Genomic DNA, 17,681 nt, shown 5'->3' on the forward strand with positions numbered 1-17,681 from the left:
TCCACAAACCTCCTGCCTCCTGTGGGGACACAACATAGAGACCTAGCTCCGCTCTCTGGAAACAGCATGCAAATGTCTCTAACTGCTGCAGATGTGGCAGATGTGGTCACAGAGGCGGCGGGGGAGGGGGGGCGGCAAGAAAGAGAGAATGGTTACATCCTGGTTAAAGGTAAGGAGGGGAGAGGAGAGCACTATTTTAACTAAGCTTGGATGGGAAGCTAGCTCTACAAATTGGGTAACCATCATAGGAAAGGAGGCATCAGCGATGCTGAATGCGACACAGTCTTGGGACAGGGGGGTGAGGCACCTGGTAGCTTCAGAGGAGACGGAACACAGAGTGGCAGAGAAGGCAGTCCTAGGAAGGTAGACCTGAGCTTCCAAAGCAAGAGGAGATAAAGGTTGGCATGATGCAACACGTCAAGGTGCTCTGAGCAGTTCTGGAGCTGAGAAAGCACTTCATTAGAACTGTGTCTGCAGAAGCTGGCTGCCAGGTCAAAGGTGGTCATCGGGGACAGGGCAGCCCAATTAAAAAGCCATTGTCTGCTTCCCAGATTACAGAAAAAGTCAGGAATAAATCTTAGCACCAGGGTGGAAGAAGACTGGATAAAAAAGGGAAGGCTCAGGGCTGGAGAAATAGTACAGTGGCTAAGGCACTTGCCTTGCCTGAGGCCAGCTGAAGTTTAATCCTATCTAGCCCCCTAAGTCAGCCAGGAGTCATTCCTGAGTGCAGAGCCGGGAGCAAGTCCTGAACACTGCCAGGTGTGGGCCATTTGGAAAGGTCTTGTTTTGGAAAGAGTGGACAGCAATGGACTTTGGCGTCTGGCCTCAGGAAGATACATCTACAGGAGTGATGGTCAGCAGTGTCCGGAAGGACCCTAGCGAGCTGCCCCCTCCTGGAGAGAGGAAGCAGGAGCTGAATGCATCAAAGCGACCCCATCCGGACACCTGATTCATGGGTGAGACCTGAGCATTAAGAAGTCCTTTCCCTGGGGCTGGAGTGATAGCACAGTGGGTAGGGCGTTTGCCTTGCACCCGGCCGACCCGGGTTCGATTCCCAGCATCCCATATGGTCCCCTGAGCACCACCAGGGGTAATTCCTGACTGCATGAACCAGGAATAACCCCTGTGCATTGCCAGATGTGACCCAAAAAGCAAAAAAAAAAAAAGAAGTCCTTTCCCAGAGACACAGGGATGGTAGGTACGAGGGTCCCAGAGAATGTCTTATTTATCCGTGAAGCAGAAGCAGAGCATCATGACGCGTGAGGAACAAGGACCCCAGGAACAAACATGTCTGGACAGCAGCTAACTCACTACGGGGAAGGACCTTCATGGAGGGTCCTTGAAGGCTTCAGACCAGGCTCAGAGCTTTCAGGGTCTAAGGAGCTACATGACACGTGGACCTTTCGGTTTGCAGGGTGGGGCTCTGGCATCTACCATCTCAGCGCCCCCGCCACACCAAGCCTCCAGGCCAGCATTATCTGTGGCAGGACAGTGAGTTTCAAAAAGTTTTGGAGGAGGGATGCAGGGATATGGTTCAGGGGCACAGCATGTGCCTCTGAGGTGTGATCCCTGCCGCTGCAAAATCATTTCTGTCCTGCCTCCATTCCCGCCTTCTCTTTCTGGACCTCTGTAGCTTGGTGTCCGCACTCGTAATAGCCTGTTCAGAAAAACTCTTCTCGGCCCACCGCTCCATGCAGTCTTCAAACTCATCCGAAACCAGTATTAAATCAACCTGTTTCACAGAATATGATTTTCATGAACACAAGGACCTGGGGGATAAGGGCGAGCTTCAACTGAATGAAATTTTCTTTGTCATTGCACACCTCTAGGGTTTCAAATGCTGACACGTTCTGGGACTCTCCCAGAACAGAAGGCACCTAGGCAGACCTTCCCCCACCTTCCCGATCCTCAGAACTGTTGTGAGAAAAGCATCTCAGGGGTCAATGACTTATGGCGCCGACCTGGAGAATCCACCAGATGGACATATACTCTCAGTGACATTCATATTTAAGGATCCAGGAATAATAATGTTAATAAATGGCGATCACTACTGAGAGCTTACTAGGAGACAGACACTCTTCTAAATCCTTTGCAGAGAGCACACCTAATCTCTGTCATATGCCTGTGATATTGGTTCTGTCGTGGCCCTCATTCCCATGTTACACAAAGGAAGCAGCGGCATGGCAGCAATTTGAGGTCTGACCAGACCAGCTCGTGAGCAGGTGAGCAGGGATGTGGGGTTTGGCACTAGAGGGGGCTGGAGAGGAACCCACAGAAATGAATTTCCAACCGCAGCCTTGCAGACATGGCCACTGAAGGGCAGATGGAGAAATCCTGAATGCTGCCAATGACGCTTCCAATCACAGCAAACCAACCCTTTCCTCTCAATCTCTGGGGTTCACAGACCTCCCCGACGTGCTGTGCAGGACACAGCTTCCAGATGGAACCATATCATTCATTTTCTCTGCAAACTATACGTGTATCTCCTTGCATTAAAAACCAAGTAGGGAGCATTTAGCACCAGGACGTATACACAGGCTGCATGCATCAAGAAAACTGTCCCTTTCAACCAAGGAGCAAGGAAGTGCAGATGCCCACTGGAGACATTAATCATCTCTCCCCTGTTCTCAAAGTACTGATCTCTAGCCTGCCTGCTTGGAGACCAAAACCAAGGAACCATTTTTCCTTTCAAGCATTACAATGACATGAGGATTGGCAAAGGCATGTCCTACCCGCTCCCACTTCCTCTCCTTGTTGAGGAGGATGATCACCAGCTTCGGATGCATCTGGTAGCCGTCTTCACTGAAGGACAGGTTCCTCCCCTCAAACGTGACATTGATCAGATACCTGCAAAGATCAAAGAACAGGAAAGTTACCAGCATGAAGAATGTCTGCCAAGAGCAGGAGAACGAGGCACACAGACAGGCTGACGGAGACAGACAGACAGACAGACAGGGAGACAAACGTCCTGATGATACCTGGTGCCTTCCATCTCCTGTCTGACTGGACCCTCAGAGTTTAAAGGTTCACAGATGGGGATTCATGTAAAATTGATAGAATCGTTCACCATGCAGGTGCTAGGTTGAGTTGACCTGACAGTGATGACGCTGAGCCTTTTGAGCATAAGTTTCCCATAACAAGGGCACAGGGGAAGGGGGGGAATAGAGAAAAGCGGAATACTGATCAAGAAACCTCCTATATCAGGCTCATAAGAGGCCATAATAAAATATCTCACGAGATAGGTACATAGTAAATGCTCAGTAAGGATTAACAGCTATTATTCAAAAAAGAAGGTGGATTCAAGGAAGGAGGTGGTGGAGATCAGGGAAAAAGACAGGAAGGGACCCAGGCACCTTTTAGCTGAGGGCAGTGTGTGCAGCGAAATCTCTCCCCTTCTGGTAAGACGCACACGCTTTGGCATCCTGCTGGAGCACAGAGCAGACAGCACAGACCAGCAGGCAAGCCTCGAGGGCCCGGGGCTGTCATAGCCCTGTACATGTGGTCAGAAACAGCCAAGGTGTGGGTCATAGGGAGGACCCCTGCATGAAGCAATCCATGCATAGGGGCAAACACAAGCAGAAACACTGGGCCAACTAGCACCAGACCGATGACACTGGCTTCCTTCTCAATACCTGTCCCCCCAACTCACCCCATTCCCCCTGCCGTCTGCTCCGAGCTGCCGGAGCTCTCTCATTGGAAATTCCCACTGGCATGCTCATTACAACTGCATTAGTGCAACTGTGCTGCTGGTAATTAATGTCCCTTTACCATAATGGCCCTAGGAGTCGATAATGATTAGCTCCGCACCCACATGACGTGCTGCGCCGGAGCCTGGAGCCTGGTGCTGCTGAAAAGAGCCAACGGGATATGTGGGCATTGCCAAGGGTGGGAGCGGAAGGCCTGGAAGGTGCAACCCGCTGGCTTCCTGGTACTCGGAGGGAGAGAAGGATGTGCCTACAGGCAGTTTGGCACAGCTTCTCATTCACTGAAGCCTCCAGACCCTTTCTGGTCCTTCCCACTAGCTTTTGGGTAAGTCATAGGTTGCTCCAATGGGCATCCCGCAGCATTTATAAAGATGTCTGAACCTTCACCTCCAGTTGCCTTTGTCACCTCTAGAGCTGCCTGGGCCATTTAAGCCGGCCATACACTGGTAACAGGTAGTTTCACTGAAGCAACCCTCAAAAAGTAGAGATCCCGGGGCTGGAGCGATAGCACAGAGGGTGGGGCGTTTGCCTTGCATGAGGCTGATCTGGGTTCGATTCCCAGCATCCCACATGGTCTTCTGAGCACTGCCAGGAGTAATTCCTCAGCGCAGAGCCAGGAGTAACCCCTGAGCATCACCAGGTGTGACCCAAAAAGAAAAAAAATAAAAGTGGTGATCCCTTAGAACTTCTAAATGGAAAGACATTCACGACGAGAGAGCAGCCATAGGTTCTTCAGCCCTTCCTGAATGCCCCCATGCAAAGTGTTTATCGCTGCACCCCCAGGCTCGGGATGGCCATCTCACTTCCCAGGGCAGTTTGTGTCTACGGAGAGCTGCAGTTGGTTGCTCTGTGACCCTCGATCTGATCAGCCACAATCTAATCTAAGCCTCCGCCTAGGAGAGCTCTGCCACAAATCAGGCCATTTATCATGTATCTCTTCGAAACTCCATTTTAATCTTGGAAGAAACCTTTAGCTCATTTAACTTGATAGATAAGCGAGCTAAAGCACAAAGAGGTCAAATTATTTGTCCAATGTCCCATAGCTAATTTGGAGCAGACATAACATTTCAAGCCACATTCCCCATTCCATGTTCTCTCTCCCACACCATCCTCCTTCTTAAAAACTTGTCAGGATGAACAACCCCAGCTCATGTTCTTATCATATATCAAAGCTTTGTCCTCCACCCCCCCATTTAAAAAAAATTATTAGTGAATCACCATGAGGTACAGTTACAAACTTACAAACTTTCGTGTTTGCATTTCAGTCATACAATGATCCTTTACCCATCCCTCCACCGGTGCCCATTCTCTTCCACCCATGTTCCCAGTGTCCCTCCACACCACTACCCCATCCCCCACCACCCCACCCCACCTCTGCAGCAGAACATTCCCTTTTGTTCTCTCTTCTTTTGGGTGTTGTGGTTTGCAATAGAGGTATTGAGTGGCCATCATGTTTGGTCTATAGTCTACTTTCTGCATGCATCTTTTAACCCGAATGTGTCCTCCCAATATCTTTTACTTGGTGTTCCCTTATCTATCTGAGCTGCCTTTTCCCCCAGCATGTGAGCCAGTTTCCAAGCCGTGGAGCAGACCTCCTGGTCCTAATCTCTACTACTCTTGGGTCTTAGTCTCCTATTCTGTTATTTTATATTCCACAGATGAGTGCAATCTTTCTATGTCTGTCCCTCTCTTTCTGACTCATTTCACTTAACATGATATTTTCCATGTTGATCCACTTATATGCAAATTTCATGACTTCATCTTTTCTAACAGCTGCATAGTATTCCTTTGTATAGATGTACCAAAATTTCTTTAACCAGTCATCTGTTCTCGGGTACTCGGGTTTTTTTCAGATTCTGGCTGTTGTAAACAGTGCTGCAATGAACATACAAGTGCAGATGTCATTTCTACTATACTTTTTTTTGCCTCTCCAGATATTCCCAGAAGTGGTATTGCTGGGTCAAATGCCCCACCCCCTTTTAGCCTAACACCATATCCTTGGCTGCACTCTAGACATTTCCAGAAAGGAAAAGTATTAACATTTGTAATTCAACTTGGACCCCTTCCTCCTGGTCTCTTCTATCTCTGCACGGTTCCCCCTTACTAGCCATGGGATTGTATGGGTTGCACATCAGAAAATAATATTCAGGTCCCCTGAATAACAACTTCCAAACTCCCACTAAAGTCCCAGACAATTTATTCTGGGATATACAACCACAAAAATGCAAAGCAAAATGTTTTAAACTAACAAAACCGCATTTAAGCACCCAATATAAGTACTAGGGATAAGACATTCTTACTCCAACTGGGTTCCTTCAAAGAATTTCTGAAAATCTCTTTTTGGAGAAAATGTATGAAGCATGCAAGAAATTTTGGAAGAAAGAAAAGGAGTGAAGGGGAAGGAGGAAGGAAGAAGGATAGAAAAATGTCTAAAGGAAAGGAGTGCTCACAAGCAAGGAGTGAGAGAGACGAGCAAAGACAGAGAAGAAGAGAGAGGCCGAAAGAAGGGAAGGAGGCAGTACAGAAAGAGGGAAGGAAATAATGAACTGCCTTAAGCACCCTCTTTTTCAGCAGACAAAACTGAGTGTTTTTGACATTGCTGATAACACTATTAAGACTACTGAACAGGAAGTGTTTGTTTCAGAAGACAGTTATAAAAGAGAAGCTCCAACAACGGTTTCGGAAGGCAGCAGCGTGAGGAATGGACACGAAGACGCGAGAGAGGAGCCCTTTAAAGGGGACAGCATGGAGTTGAGTTCATACTCTGAGAAATTCCAACTTTCAGAAAATAAACCACTCTCATGGGTAATAAAACTGCTCTATAAATTTCTCTAGTTATTCCTGCTCTAGACCCTTCTGATTTTCCCTATAAATTTTTCTCCTTCTGGAATGTTTGCTTTCTCCCAGCTCCACAGGTTCATTTTCTTCTAACCAGGCACTTCGCACATATTTTACAGGCATCAAAAAGAGTAATAAAATTTTATGACAATCTGCAAACTATTCTTCTCCAAAGTATCCTTTAATCATTCAGATCCTTAGCAACATACAGATTAATCATTCACATTGTGTTTCTCAGAACCATTCTTCCTGAGTGCCAACACTTAGTTCTCTGTGACGGGCTGAAAAATACACTGTGCTTTGAACTAGGACACGCTTTCTGGGCTGCAGATAGAAAACAGGAGCTAAGGGACTTGCCTTCTACGAGATTGATCCCAGTTCAATCCCGGCACTTCACGGTTCTCAGAACAAGGCTGGGAGTTTGAACCGAGCACAAAGCTAGGAGTCAGCCCTGGGCACTGCTGGGTATGACCAAATGCTTCCACCCATTTACCCCTTTCAACAATAAAACAAACTGATCTATTCGTCATTAAAGTGTGCGCACATCATGGGGTATATGGTCACTTCCAGGCATGTGATTTTGGCACCCAAGTCTCAATTTTCCCTCTGTAGAGCTGGAGTGATAGCACAGGGGGTAGGGGGTTTGCCTTGCACATGGCCAACCCGGGTTTGATTCCTCTGTCCCTCTCAGAGAGCCTGACAAGCTACCAAGAGTATCCCGCCTGCACGGCACAGCCTGGCAAGCTACCTGTGGCATATTTGGTATGCCAAAATCAGTAACAGCAAGCCTCACAATGGAGACATTAATGGTGCCTGCTTGAGCAAATCAATGAGCAATGGGATGACAGTGATACAGAGATACAGTAGAATGGACACAACACTTTATCTCCAGCTTATCAGATAAGGTGATTGTGAAGATCAAATGAAAAGGCACAAGGAAAAATAATCTACAACATGCTACAGAAGTGAGTCAAGGGATTGACTGTAGGAAATAGGTAAAAAAAAAACTGTGCTTTTACCAGTGATTCTGAGGTAGAATAATTCAGATCTTGTGTTTTCTTGCTCTGCACTTGAAATTCATACTGATAGGTACTAATGTTACCATAGCAAAATTTATTTTAGAAATCTTTGCATAAATGGAAGGTTATGTAAAAGAAAGGCTCAGGAAAAAAGGATATATTCTATGGGAAAGAGATATACAATTTGAATTTCCAGGGCTAGCATCATTTTGCATGTCGGTGAGTGAAAATGTGATGCCTATATTTTAACAAGATCCGCCATCAGGGAACTCACCGGGACTGGAGACTGTGCTCAACACACAAAGAATGAACTAGGTCAAATGATCCTATTAATCATGTCAACCCTCCATAAGAGCAGAGAATAGCCAAGTGCCTTTGGACACTGCTGCACGTTGCAACGATTTGGAGATTAAAATCACAGGAAAGGATGAAGCTACCGCTGACAACACAAGATACCATGGATTCTCTTTCTCTCTATATATGATTCTCAAATGTGTGTCCAGGAAACCTGGCTTCAAGTGGTTACCAACATTCTGTGCCCCTGGAAGGCCCACCAAGGTGTGTTATATTGAAAAGAAAAAAATAGAAGAAAAAAAACAAATTTTGTCTCCAGGAATGAAGATTGACCCGTAAGAAACCAAACCTGCACAGCTCACAAAGTGCTAGTATCACCGAAAATCCCAGAATCTAAAACTGGAAGAAAATGTGAAACTATCCAATGGCAGCTCTCATTTTAAAAAAATAAGGAAACAGGTGTGAAATGCTAATGAACCTTGCCTCTTGATGAACCTTGCCTCTTTGGCACTGGTGTTCAAATTTTCTGAATTTTTCCTTTGCTGAAGCAATCATCCCCTGCAGAGAAAGGAGTCAGCAGGGCCCCGGAGGTGCCTTTGCTGCCCACTCCTTGTCCACCGTCCCCCACACTCCCCCATGCAAAACCATCCCCAGATGCAGAAATGCATATCCGTCTCATCGCCAGCTTTATTTTTGTGAAGGAACCTCAGTGTCCCGGTCGACTCAGAGCTAGCACATTTGGCAAATGCCCAGTGGGGTCACGGGTCAGGGCGAGGCAAAGCCTTGTGCCTCTGATAGGACCTGACCTGAGAATTCACCCATCACGCACCACATCCTTGGTGAAAGTAATGATGTAGCAGCTTGCCCTGGGTAGGGGTGTTTGCCAATTCTTCTAGAATGTTCCCAGCAAAACCCTAACTACACAATACTCACATGGCCCTTCAGTTTTACAGGGTCCTACATTTTGAGAAACCCAGGTCTAGAGGAATAACCCGGGCCTTAGAGTGCCTGCCTTGCAAGCATGTAGCCACGAGTTCAAGCCCCTGGTGTCTGACTTGCGTTGAGCACAATCCAGCTAGCTCCCCTCCCTGTAATCTCCAGTGACACCGGCAACATCCAAATGCACTGTAAGCCAGATGTGAGATGTGTGTGAGCACCAAAAACTGGGGTGCAAACTCCTGCAAACACAACTGAAATGATGTGCGAGCACCAGGCTGGGCTTGCAACATTTGGCAGGCATACAGCTAGGACCACAGCAACCCCCAGCAAGCAACACAAATATCATCTTGTGCCACAGAGTGCGCCCCCTACTGGGCACATGAGCCAAGCACTGCAACTACAGACCTATAAAGTTCAGGGAGCATCAGAATCTGATTGAGGTAAGATATTCCATGAACAGCACGGCCAGATATGTATGCAATCCCCAATCATCAGAGCAACAGCAAGAATAATGGAGGGAAGAGCAATAGGAGAATAAAATAATTTAAATAGATGTGGCCCAGTTAATGTCCACTAAGGTGGAAATGAGCGGAAAGTCTCTCATCCCGTTCTAATCCTTTCATTTTTCAGGTGAAGCTGATCAAGCCCAGAGGGTGAGGGTGATGTGTATTTCTCCAAATCAGACAGGGCTAGAGACAGCATCTGGGGGTCACCAGCTTCCACCCAGCTTCACCGCGCTGCTTTCACTTACCACCATGCCTCAACAAGCTGGGACCATTCTTCATTCATAGTGATTAGAAGCAGAGTAACAAGAGGCATGGAATCTTGATCTCCGGCTTATAGTTTTCTTGTTCTGAAAACCTTTTTGACTCCCTGGCTGTCTTTGCTGTGCTGCTTACTTCCTAAAGCCAATGTTCCATCAGCTATAAAATAGAACAGCTCAAACACTTCACCTGTATTTCATATTGTAATCAGTAGAGATGCCCTAAGTACGCCATGCATCGTTTTGGTGCACCTTAATCAACACTGTGGCTAAATTAAATTCTAGTGGCAAAAGTCAGAAGTCTTTCAACAAGTCTTATTTTTCTTTCTCATTTCCTCTATCTCTCTCTCTTATCTCTCTCTGTCTCTATCACACACACAGACACACAGACACACACACACACACACACTCTTTCTCTCTCCTGTTATATATATGTGTGTGTATATATATATATGTATGTATTCCAGAGAAAGGGTATATATATATATATATATATACCCTTTCTCTGGAAATTAAAGAAACACTTCCTTGGGATTAGAACTAATAAACTTTAAAGCCTTTAAAATCTATTTTACAGTGAAGAGAGAGCAGAAAATTAAGGTGCTTGCTTTGTATGTGGCCAACCATAGTTCGATCCCTGCTACCATAAATAGTCACCCAAGTGCCATCAGGAGTGACTCTTAAGCCACAGCACCAGGAGTTAAGTCATGAGCATCACTAGGTGTGGCCTCTAAATAAATAAAGAAGTAAATAAAGCTATGTTTTTTTCCCAAGAAATAGAACAGGTTAGGGGGAGAGGGGTAGAAGTCAAATATTTAAAACTTAGACGCTCACTTTCATGGTTTGGTAAACTAAACAGAAATGCCTGGAATTGTCTCACACTCAGAGCTGGCCACTCCAGGCAATGTGGTCAGCGTGGAAGGCCACTGCCAGAAACAATTCCACTAAGGCTGCCAAGGAGCTCTTGTGTAGTCAAGCCCAGAAGCCATGTATCGTCAGCAAGATCCCTACATTGCAGCAGATATCCTGGATAATCTCACCCTAATAATGTAGAAAGAAAATGAGAGAATACATAAAGTGGACACCAAAGCAAGTTCACTAACTTTGGTACATGACCACAGTGTCTACTGTGATTCCTCACCAGCAGCAGATAAGACAATGGGGGCACAGTCAGATGGCCTCCATGGAAACCCTATGTCTTCCTTGTGTGACAATATTTCCCAGGCACTTCATTATTTTGTTCTTGCCAACAATGGTTTTCTCAAGGAAAAGGACTTAAAGAAGTCTGGAAAGTTTCCTTTGACATAGAGTGTCACCTAGAAAAATAGTAAGCCATGCTATTGAATCAAATAGTTGGGAAAAAGCAGTTTCCTATGCTGTCCACAGATGTCCTTTTCTCTTCTTCCTGTAAAATGATACCTAGTGGGAAAACCTCGGGGGAGAAAACTAATTTAAAGAGCAGATTGTAATATTAATTTATAATTACTTAAGGCGGGCTAAAAATAGGTTTGTCTTCAAGTGGATGAAACATTTTCTCTGAAATGATGTTTATACCATTAATTTCTTTTGCAAACCACTCTTCGCAAATCATAAAAGGTTCAAGTTGGGGCTAGTCCACATCCTACTTATTTAAATTCTAAATCTGTGGTGTTAAATGAATAAGTTATTAAAATATCTTGACGACTTACTGGTAGAAATTGAATATACTTCTCTCCTGCTGGCAATGAGGACTGTGCTCCGGCCCCATCACAGTGTGGGGTGACATGCACTGATTTAAGGGGTAAATGGCCACGTGTCCACTTCACCAGCAATTTCAATGAAAAAGAGCTTCAGACCTCCTTCTCCTAATCATGAAAAACTTCTGGGAACAATTGCCTGGATCTTCCTCGGGATTGAAGGCTATGATTTAACTTGATCTGAAGTAAAAGAAGACAGAGCTGTTGTAGTTAGAGACTCTTCTGTTTGGCTACAAGATGGTGGAGAATATGCCCCTTCTTCTGGGAAGATGTTCAATCAGAAGGTTCTGGGTGACTCTGCTGTCAGCTCTGAGAGTCTCCTCCCTTCCTATCTATATCCTTTAAAAAAATTTTTTTTATTCGTGAATCACCGTGAGGTACAGTTACAAGCTTATGAACTTTCGTGTTTGCACTTCAGTCATGCAGTGATTGTTTACCCATCCCTCCACCAGTGCCCATTCTTCTCCACCCATGTTCCTAATTATTTTGTTCTTGCCAACAATGATTTTCTCAAGGAAAAGGACTAAGAGAAGTCTGAAAATTTTCCTTTGACATAGAATGTTACCTAAAAAAAATAGTAAGCCACGCTGTAGTTAGGAAAAAGCAGTTTCCTATGCTGCCCACAGATGTCCTTTTCTCTTCTTTTCTCTTCCCACAATCCCCACCTCATTCCCCACCATCCCACCCTGCCTCTGTGGCAGGAATTCCCTTCTGTTCTCTCTCCTTTTGGGTGTTGTAATTTGCTAGAGAGGTATTGAGCGGCCATCATGTTTGGTCTATAGTCTACTTTTGACACGCATCTTTCAACATGAATGGGTCTCCCAAGATCTTCTACTTGGTGCTCCCTACTCTATCTCAGCTGCCTTTTCCCCAAGCATGTGAGGCCAGTTTCCAAGTTGTGGGGCAAACCTCCTGGTCCTTATCTCTACTACTCTTGGGTGTTAGTCTTCCATTCTGTTACTTTATATTCCACAGATGAGTGCGATCTTTCTATGTCTGTCTTTCTCTTTCTGACTCATTTTACTTAACATGATACTTTCCATGTTGATCCACTTATATGCAAATTTCATGACTTCATCTTTTCTAACAGCTGCATAGTATTCCATTGTGTAGATTTACCCTTTCAGCAAAAGGGCAGGGGGGCACAATGTTCACACCACAGCCAAGGAGTAATTCGCTGAACTTCCAGATGTGTCCACTGGGGTCACACCCAGGAAGTATTCTCATTGGTAAGACCTTCTTTTCTTTAGTGTATCAAACAGCTCCACTATGGCACCATATGCTTGGTAGAGAAAAGAGGGTGAATATGAGAGAAACAGAGTAAGTTCAGCAAAGAGGAAAGGAAACTAGTTCTTGAAACACACACACACACACACACACACACACACACACACACACACACACCCCAGCATGACCTATAATGTAGTGTGAAGAGCAAGGACGCAGCTGTTCTCTCTTCAAGTTCTGGCTTCCCCTGTGTACATATGATCTTACACGTTCTGGACTCATCTGCCTGGCTTGCTCGCCATAAAGAATGTGGTAACAATAGTACTGGTATCAGCCTCCCAGGACAAGAGGGAAGACGGACGAGTTGATGTACAGTAAGGACTCAGATGTGCTGCCCTGTACACAGACCACAGGGGAACTTGGCATGGTTGCTGCTACTCTGATGACCTTTGCTATCTTGTCTGGGGTAGAGAAGGTTCCAAGTTGGCTGGGATTGGTAGGTTCCAGTCTAACCTTCCCTGTTTATAGCTGGCTCCCTGAGGTCTGGGAAGGTACTGCTACTAGTGGGTACACTGAGTTCAGATCTGGGTCTCCCCGGCTCTCTGCTTTTTTATTTTTTAAGGAAGAACTAGATTTATAATTCAAAACAATAATTTTTTAATTTTAATGTTTTAATTTTAAAGAACCATAATTTACAAAGTTATTGATGGTTAAGTTTTAGGCATATAATATTTCAACACCAATCCCATCAGCAGTGTCAACTTCCCTCTACCAGTGTTCCCATACTCCATCTCCCCCCAGCCTGCCATCTTGAAAAGGCACATGATAAAGTTCAGTGGTTGCAACTTAGATCTCATATTTTCAGTGTTGTTGAGTCTGAGCTTTGGATGTGTAGCTATACCACTCTCCCACATAATTATTGTAACTGAAGCCCATAACCCTGCTCCCCATTTTTTTTCTTTCTTATCTCCTTCCCCTTTGCCCAACTTGATTTTTTTTTTCACTCCATCCTTCTCCTCCCTAAACTCTAGGGTCAAGGGTGATCTGGGCATCCTCAATTTACTACATGACATTTCCTCATCCAGTTATTATATATATGTATATACATATATGACATTTCTTCATCCAGTTATTAGATATGTATATATGATATACATATATTATTGTATATTATTATTATATACATATATTATTGTATATTATTATCAGGGACTGCCCCCGGCGCCATGTAATCCCACCAACGGCCAGAATTCAGAGACTTAAAACCAAGCTCCTGGAAGAGAGCGACACAGAGAGTCTCTTGCCTGCGTGCCTGGCTGTCTTCCCCAAGACTCCTCGAAGGGGATGGGCTCCAGATTACCTCCCTGAGCAGAGCTCCCGCAGCTGAAAACCTCTGGAGCCCAGCAACAGCCATGCTCAAGGCCCCTCTCCACATGTTCGGACGAGCCTCATGCATAAAGGTACCAGGAGAGGAACCCAGGTGTGTGGGAACCCAGGTGTGCTGAGACCTCCAAGCCTGCTTGTATAAGGACTGGGCCTCTTCCACCCAGATTTCCCGTTTTCCAGTAACTAGGCAGTCACACCCAGGGACTGCCCCTGGTGCTGTGTAATCCCACCAACAACCCTGGTTAATTCCATATATATATTGAGGAGCAAAGTGAGGAAATGGCAAAAGCTCAAAAGTGAGAAGAAAACTTCCTTGTTCTTTCCTCTTGCTTGTTGTTCCCATGTCACTTCAGATTCTCGAGCAAGATCTCCTGAGGCTTCTCTCAACTTCCGTCTTCATATGCACAAGATGGAAAAGGGTCTGGACAGAGTTGAAACATATATATATGTTGAGACATATATATATATATGTTGAGACAATCCTGTATTTGTCTTTTTTCTTCTGGCTTACTTCACTCAGTGTGATATTGTCCAGTTCCAACCAGGCTGCAGCAAATTGCATGATTTCATCATTCCTTGTAACTGTATAGTATTCCATTAAGTATATATATACATATATATATATAAAACATCCTCATCTTCATAATCTGACCATCTGTCATTGGACACCTAGGTTTTAACTGGTTAATTCCATATATTATCTATTGTACAAGTGCAGCAAGGAATAATGATATGCATATGTTCTTTAAAATGAATATTTTTTCATGAAATCACCTGTCCACTACACTACCTCCCAGTCCCACAATATCCAAACCTCCAAGTCCTGGCGACATTTGCTTTTAATGCCATAATAAGTCCCTTCTGCAAGGTTTCCTCATCATTTTTTCACATAAATTCAATCTGAAATTTACTTCCTGAGGAAGGCAAACGATGAATTCATGGCCATATAATTTTAGTCTAGAACAAAATGATTCCCCAGAATGACCCCCGTTCTGACCTCCCCAGAACCCTGATTTGAACACTATGTAATGCTCCTTAAAATTCCTTCCAAAGGGGCACCCTCATGCTTGTGTGTTCCCGGGGGAGTTAATGCTGCCAGTTAATCAAGTGTACCGAACACAAGCTGCCTCCCATTTAGGGAGCTGTGCTTGGAGAAGCATTTCCTCCTGGTCCTCCTGCCCATCACAGCTCTGAGAACACCTTCTGAGGTGCTCCAGGAAGCCCAAGTTCCTCCAGGAACTCCAGAGAAGGTGAAACTACCCAGTGGGGAGCACCCACTGGCTCTTTTGAAAAACATTATTGTTGCTGGATTTTTTCCCCCTTGTCAAGCTGCTCTCTCCAAGCTGCACATAAATTAAAATCACTTTCTTTTTTTCAAAAGCACAGAATAAATTGAATAATTTCCTTTTCCCTGAAATGGATAGGTGCTCCAAAGGCTGGCCTGCAGCCCAGCATTGGCCATCAAATGAGGAAGTGGGGCCTTCTCAGGGAAAATGCCCACACTCAGCTAAGGCTAACTGGTCTCTGAGCACACCACTATTCCCTCTTCATGCCTGCTAATAATTTTAAAGTTCGTCTTTCAGTTATCCATTTAAGCTTATGAGCTGGCTTCACTGCCCTGGGGCCATGCCAACAGCAGCCAAACAGAAGAGCAAAGATTTCAACTCTGTCCAGACCCTTTTCCACCTTGTGCATATGAAGACAGAAGTTGAGAGAAGCCTCAGGAGGTCTTGCTCGAGAATCTAAAGTGACATGGGAACAACAAGCAAGAGGAAAGGACAAGGAAGTTTTCTTCTCACTTTAGAGCTTTCGCCATTTCCTCACTTTGCTCTTTCATAATTTGTGACCTCTATCCGAGGACTATAAAACAAAGCTCCTAGAAGTGCACGGCTGCATTCACGGATGTGAGACCTCTTATAGCCTAGTTCTCCCTGTTGGAAAACCTGGCAAGGTACCGAGAGCATCCTACCCGCACAGCAGAGCCTGGCAAGCTCTCCATGGCATATTCGATACGCCAAATACAGTAACAATGATGGGTCTCATTCCCCTTACCCTAAAAGAGCCTCCAATGCGGCACTGCTGGGAAGAACGAGTAAAGAGAGGCTGTTAAATCTCAGGGCTAGGACGAATGGAGATGTTACTGGTTCCCGTTCAAGCAAATCAATGATCAACAGGATGACAGTGATACAGTGATCCCAGGGCTAACCCTTTTGGTGCGCAAGCAAGTTAGCACATTGGCAAATGTCTGCATGGTCCAACCCCTCTAAACTCCTGTGGCCTTAATGACCAAGTCCCTCCTACAACTCTGCCACAGGGGGCCACCAGGACTGCACAAATGAATTCATGGCATGGTGTGAGTATAGGAGTAGGAGTGGAGGTCATGAGGAAATATTATCTGTGAGGCAAAGGGAATTAGAGGCGAAAAGGGAAGTAAAGGTGAGAAGATATCTTCAAGTGGAGATTTTTAGAAGCAATTATGCTGAGTCAAATGGAAAGAATGTCAAAAGAGGGGTTGTTTCCCAGGGACAAGAAATGGATTTCAATAGACAAAGGACCGAGATGCCATGTGGAGACGATGTCAGAGAGAGACAGGTGCTTTCAAACAACTTCACACTGTAAAAGTGAGACAAAGCAAGGGAGGGGCTGTGACTAATACAAGAGCACGGTCTCCACAAGAAGCCTTGTTATGAACCACACCTGTCCCATGGAGAAAACCTTTTCATAAAGCAGATAAAGTGATTGATTGGGTCTAGTTTCCAACAAAAGATTAAAGTGGTGATGAGTGGCCAACAATCAGGAAGCAAATTATTAAAAGTTGAGGGGAAGTTAATGAGAACCGAGGGGTTTGTTCCTGTGGTTCTTGTAGCACCAGAGTTCTCTCCAGAGCTTCAGCTCAGTATGAAGATCATCCTCAGAGTCAAAGTCAAAGGTACAGGGCATAAGCTAGCTGACAACAAAAGCGATACTAATGTTCTGAAAACACTGAGGCCTGTCCAGTTGAAGAGAACTGGAAACCAATGGAATCCATGATGTGATGGTGCCACCAGAGGTAACAGCCGGACATAGAGCCTGTGTTTCCAGAGTGTGGGTCAGCTCTGCTTTCAGACCAGGTTGTGTTAGAGACGTCAGAGGAAGAACAAATTAGTTTGCTGCTTTCTTTCCATATATTCAGTCGGTAAAGATACCCATTGGTCTTTGGCATCATTCTCCAATGGGCATGACTCTTACGTTGCAATTCGAAGCAAGGTGAGAGCAAGAATTGACAGGAACCCCACCCCATTCTCTGCTCTCCTTGTCCTCAGGAGGATGGCACCAAGGACCCCAACTGCATCTTCACAGGGAAGCTGAAAGAAACGTGTAATCATCTCTCACTGCTGACTGTGTGGGGGCTAGAACTCTGCTGTTCCTTCATTGTCAGGGGCTCCAAGCTCTTTCCCTCTGTAGGTTGATGTTTCCATGGGAACATGCTCTTTAATGCTTCTGAAATTACTGTGCATTTATAGCATTAACTCTTGGTGGGCCAGAGCAGGTCACAAAGATTCATGCTTTCCCAACATCTCTGAAATGCAGTTCCAATTCCTACCTCTTTTTTTCAGTGCAATCTTGAAAGCAAATGATATGAACACCAGAAGCTCCTATATTTTTCCTGGACTTCACTCCTTAACCCTTGCAACCTGGCATTTTGCCCCAATTCTTCTCTTCCAGTTATTCTTGTAAGGTTATAAATAATCAAAAAAGATCAACAAATACAAAATCATTAGTCTCTGCTTCTGGG

General features: G+C 45.1%; 1 protein-coding gene across 4 annotated transcripts in view; it reads right to left on the bottom strand.

Annotated features, from left to right (window-relative positions):
- The window catches only part of GRIN2B (glutamate ionotropic receptor NMDA type subunit 2B), a 485,599-nt gene that overhangs the window by 135,207 nt on the left and 332,711 nt on the right, over nt 1-17,681 (bottom strand). For all 4 annotated transcript variants that reach the window (XM_055117944.1, XM_055117945.1, XM_055117946.1 and 1 more), the window contains one exon: nt 2,733-2,847. In XM_055117944.1, coding sequence (XP_054973919.1) covers nt 2,733-2,847 — 115 coding nt within the window. The remainder of the gene's footprint in view (nt 1-2,732; nt 2,848-17,681) is intronic.

The sequence above is a fragment of the Sorex araneus genome, chromosome 10 (assembly GCF_027595985.1).
Source record: "Sorex araneus isolate mSorAra2 chromosome 10, mSorAra2.pri, whole genome shotgun sequence".
NCBI lineage: Eukaryota > Metazoa > Chordata > Mammalia > Eulipotyphla > Soricidae > Sorex > Sorex araneus.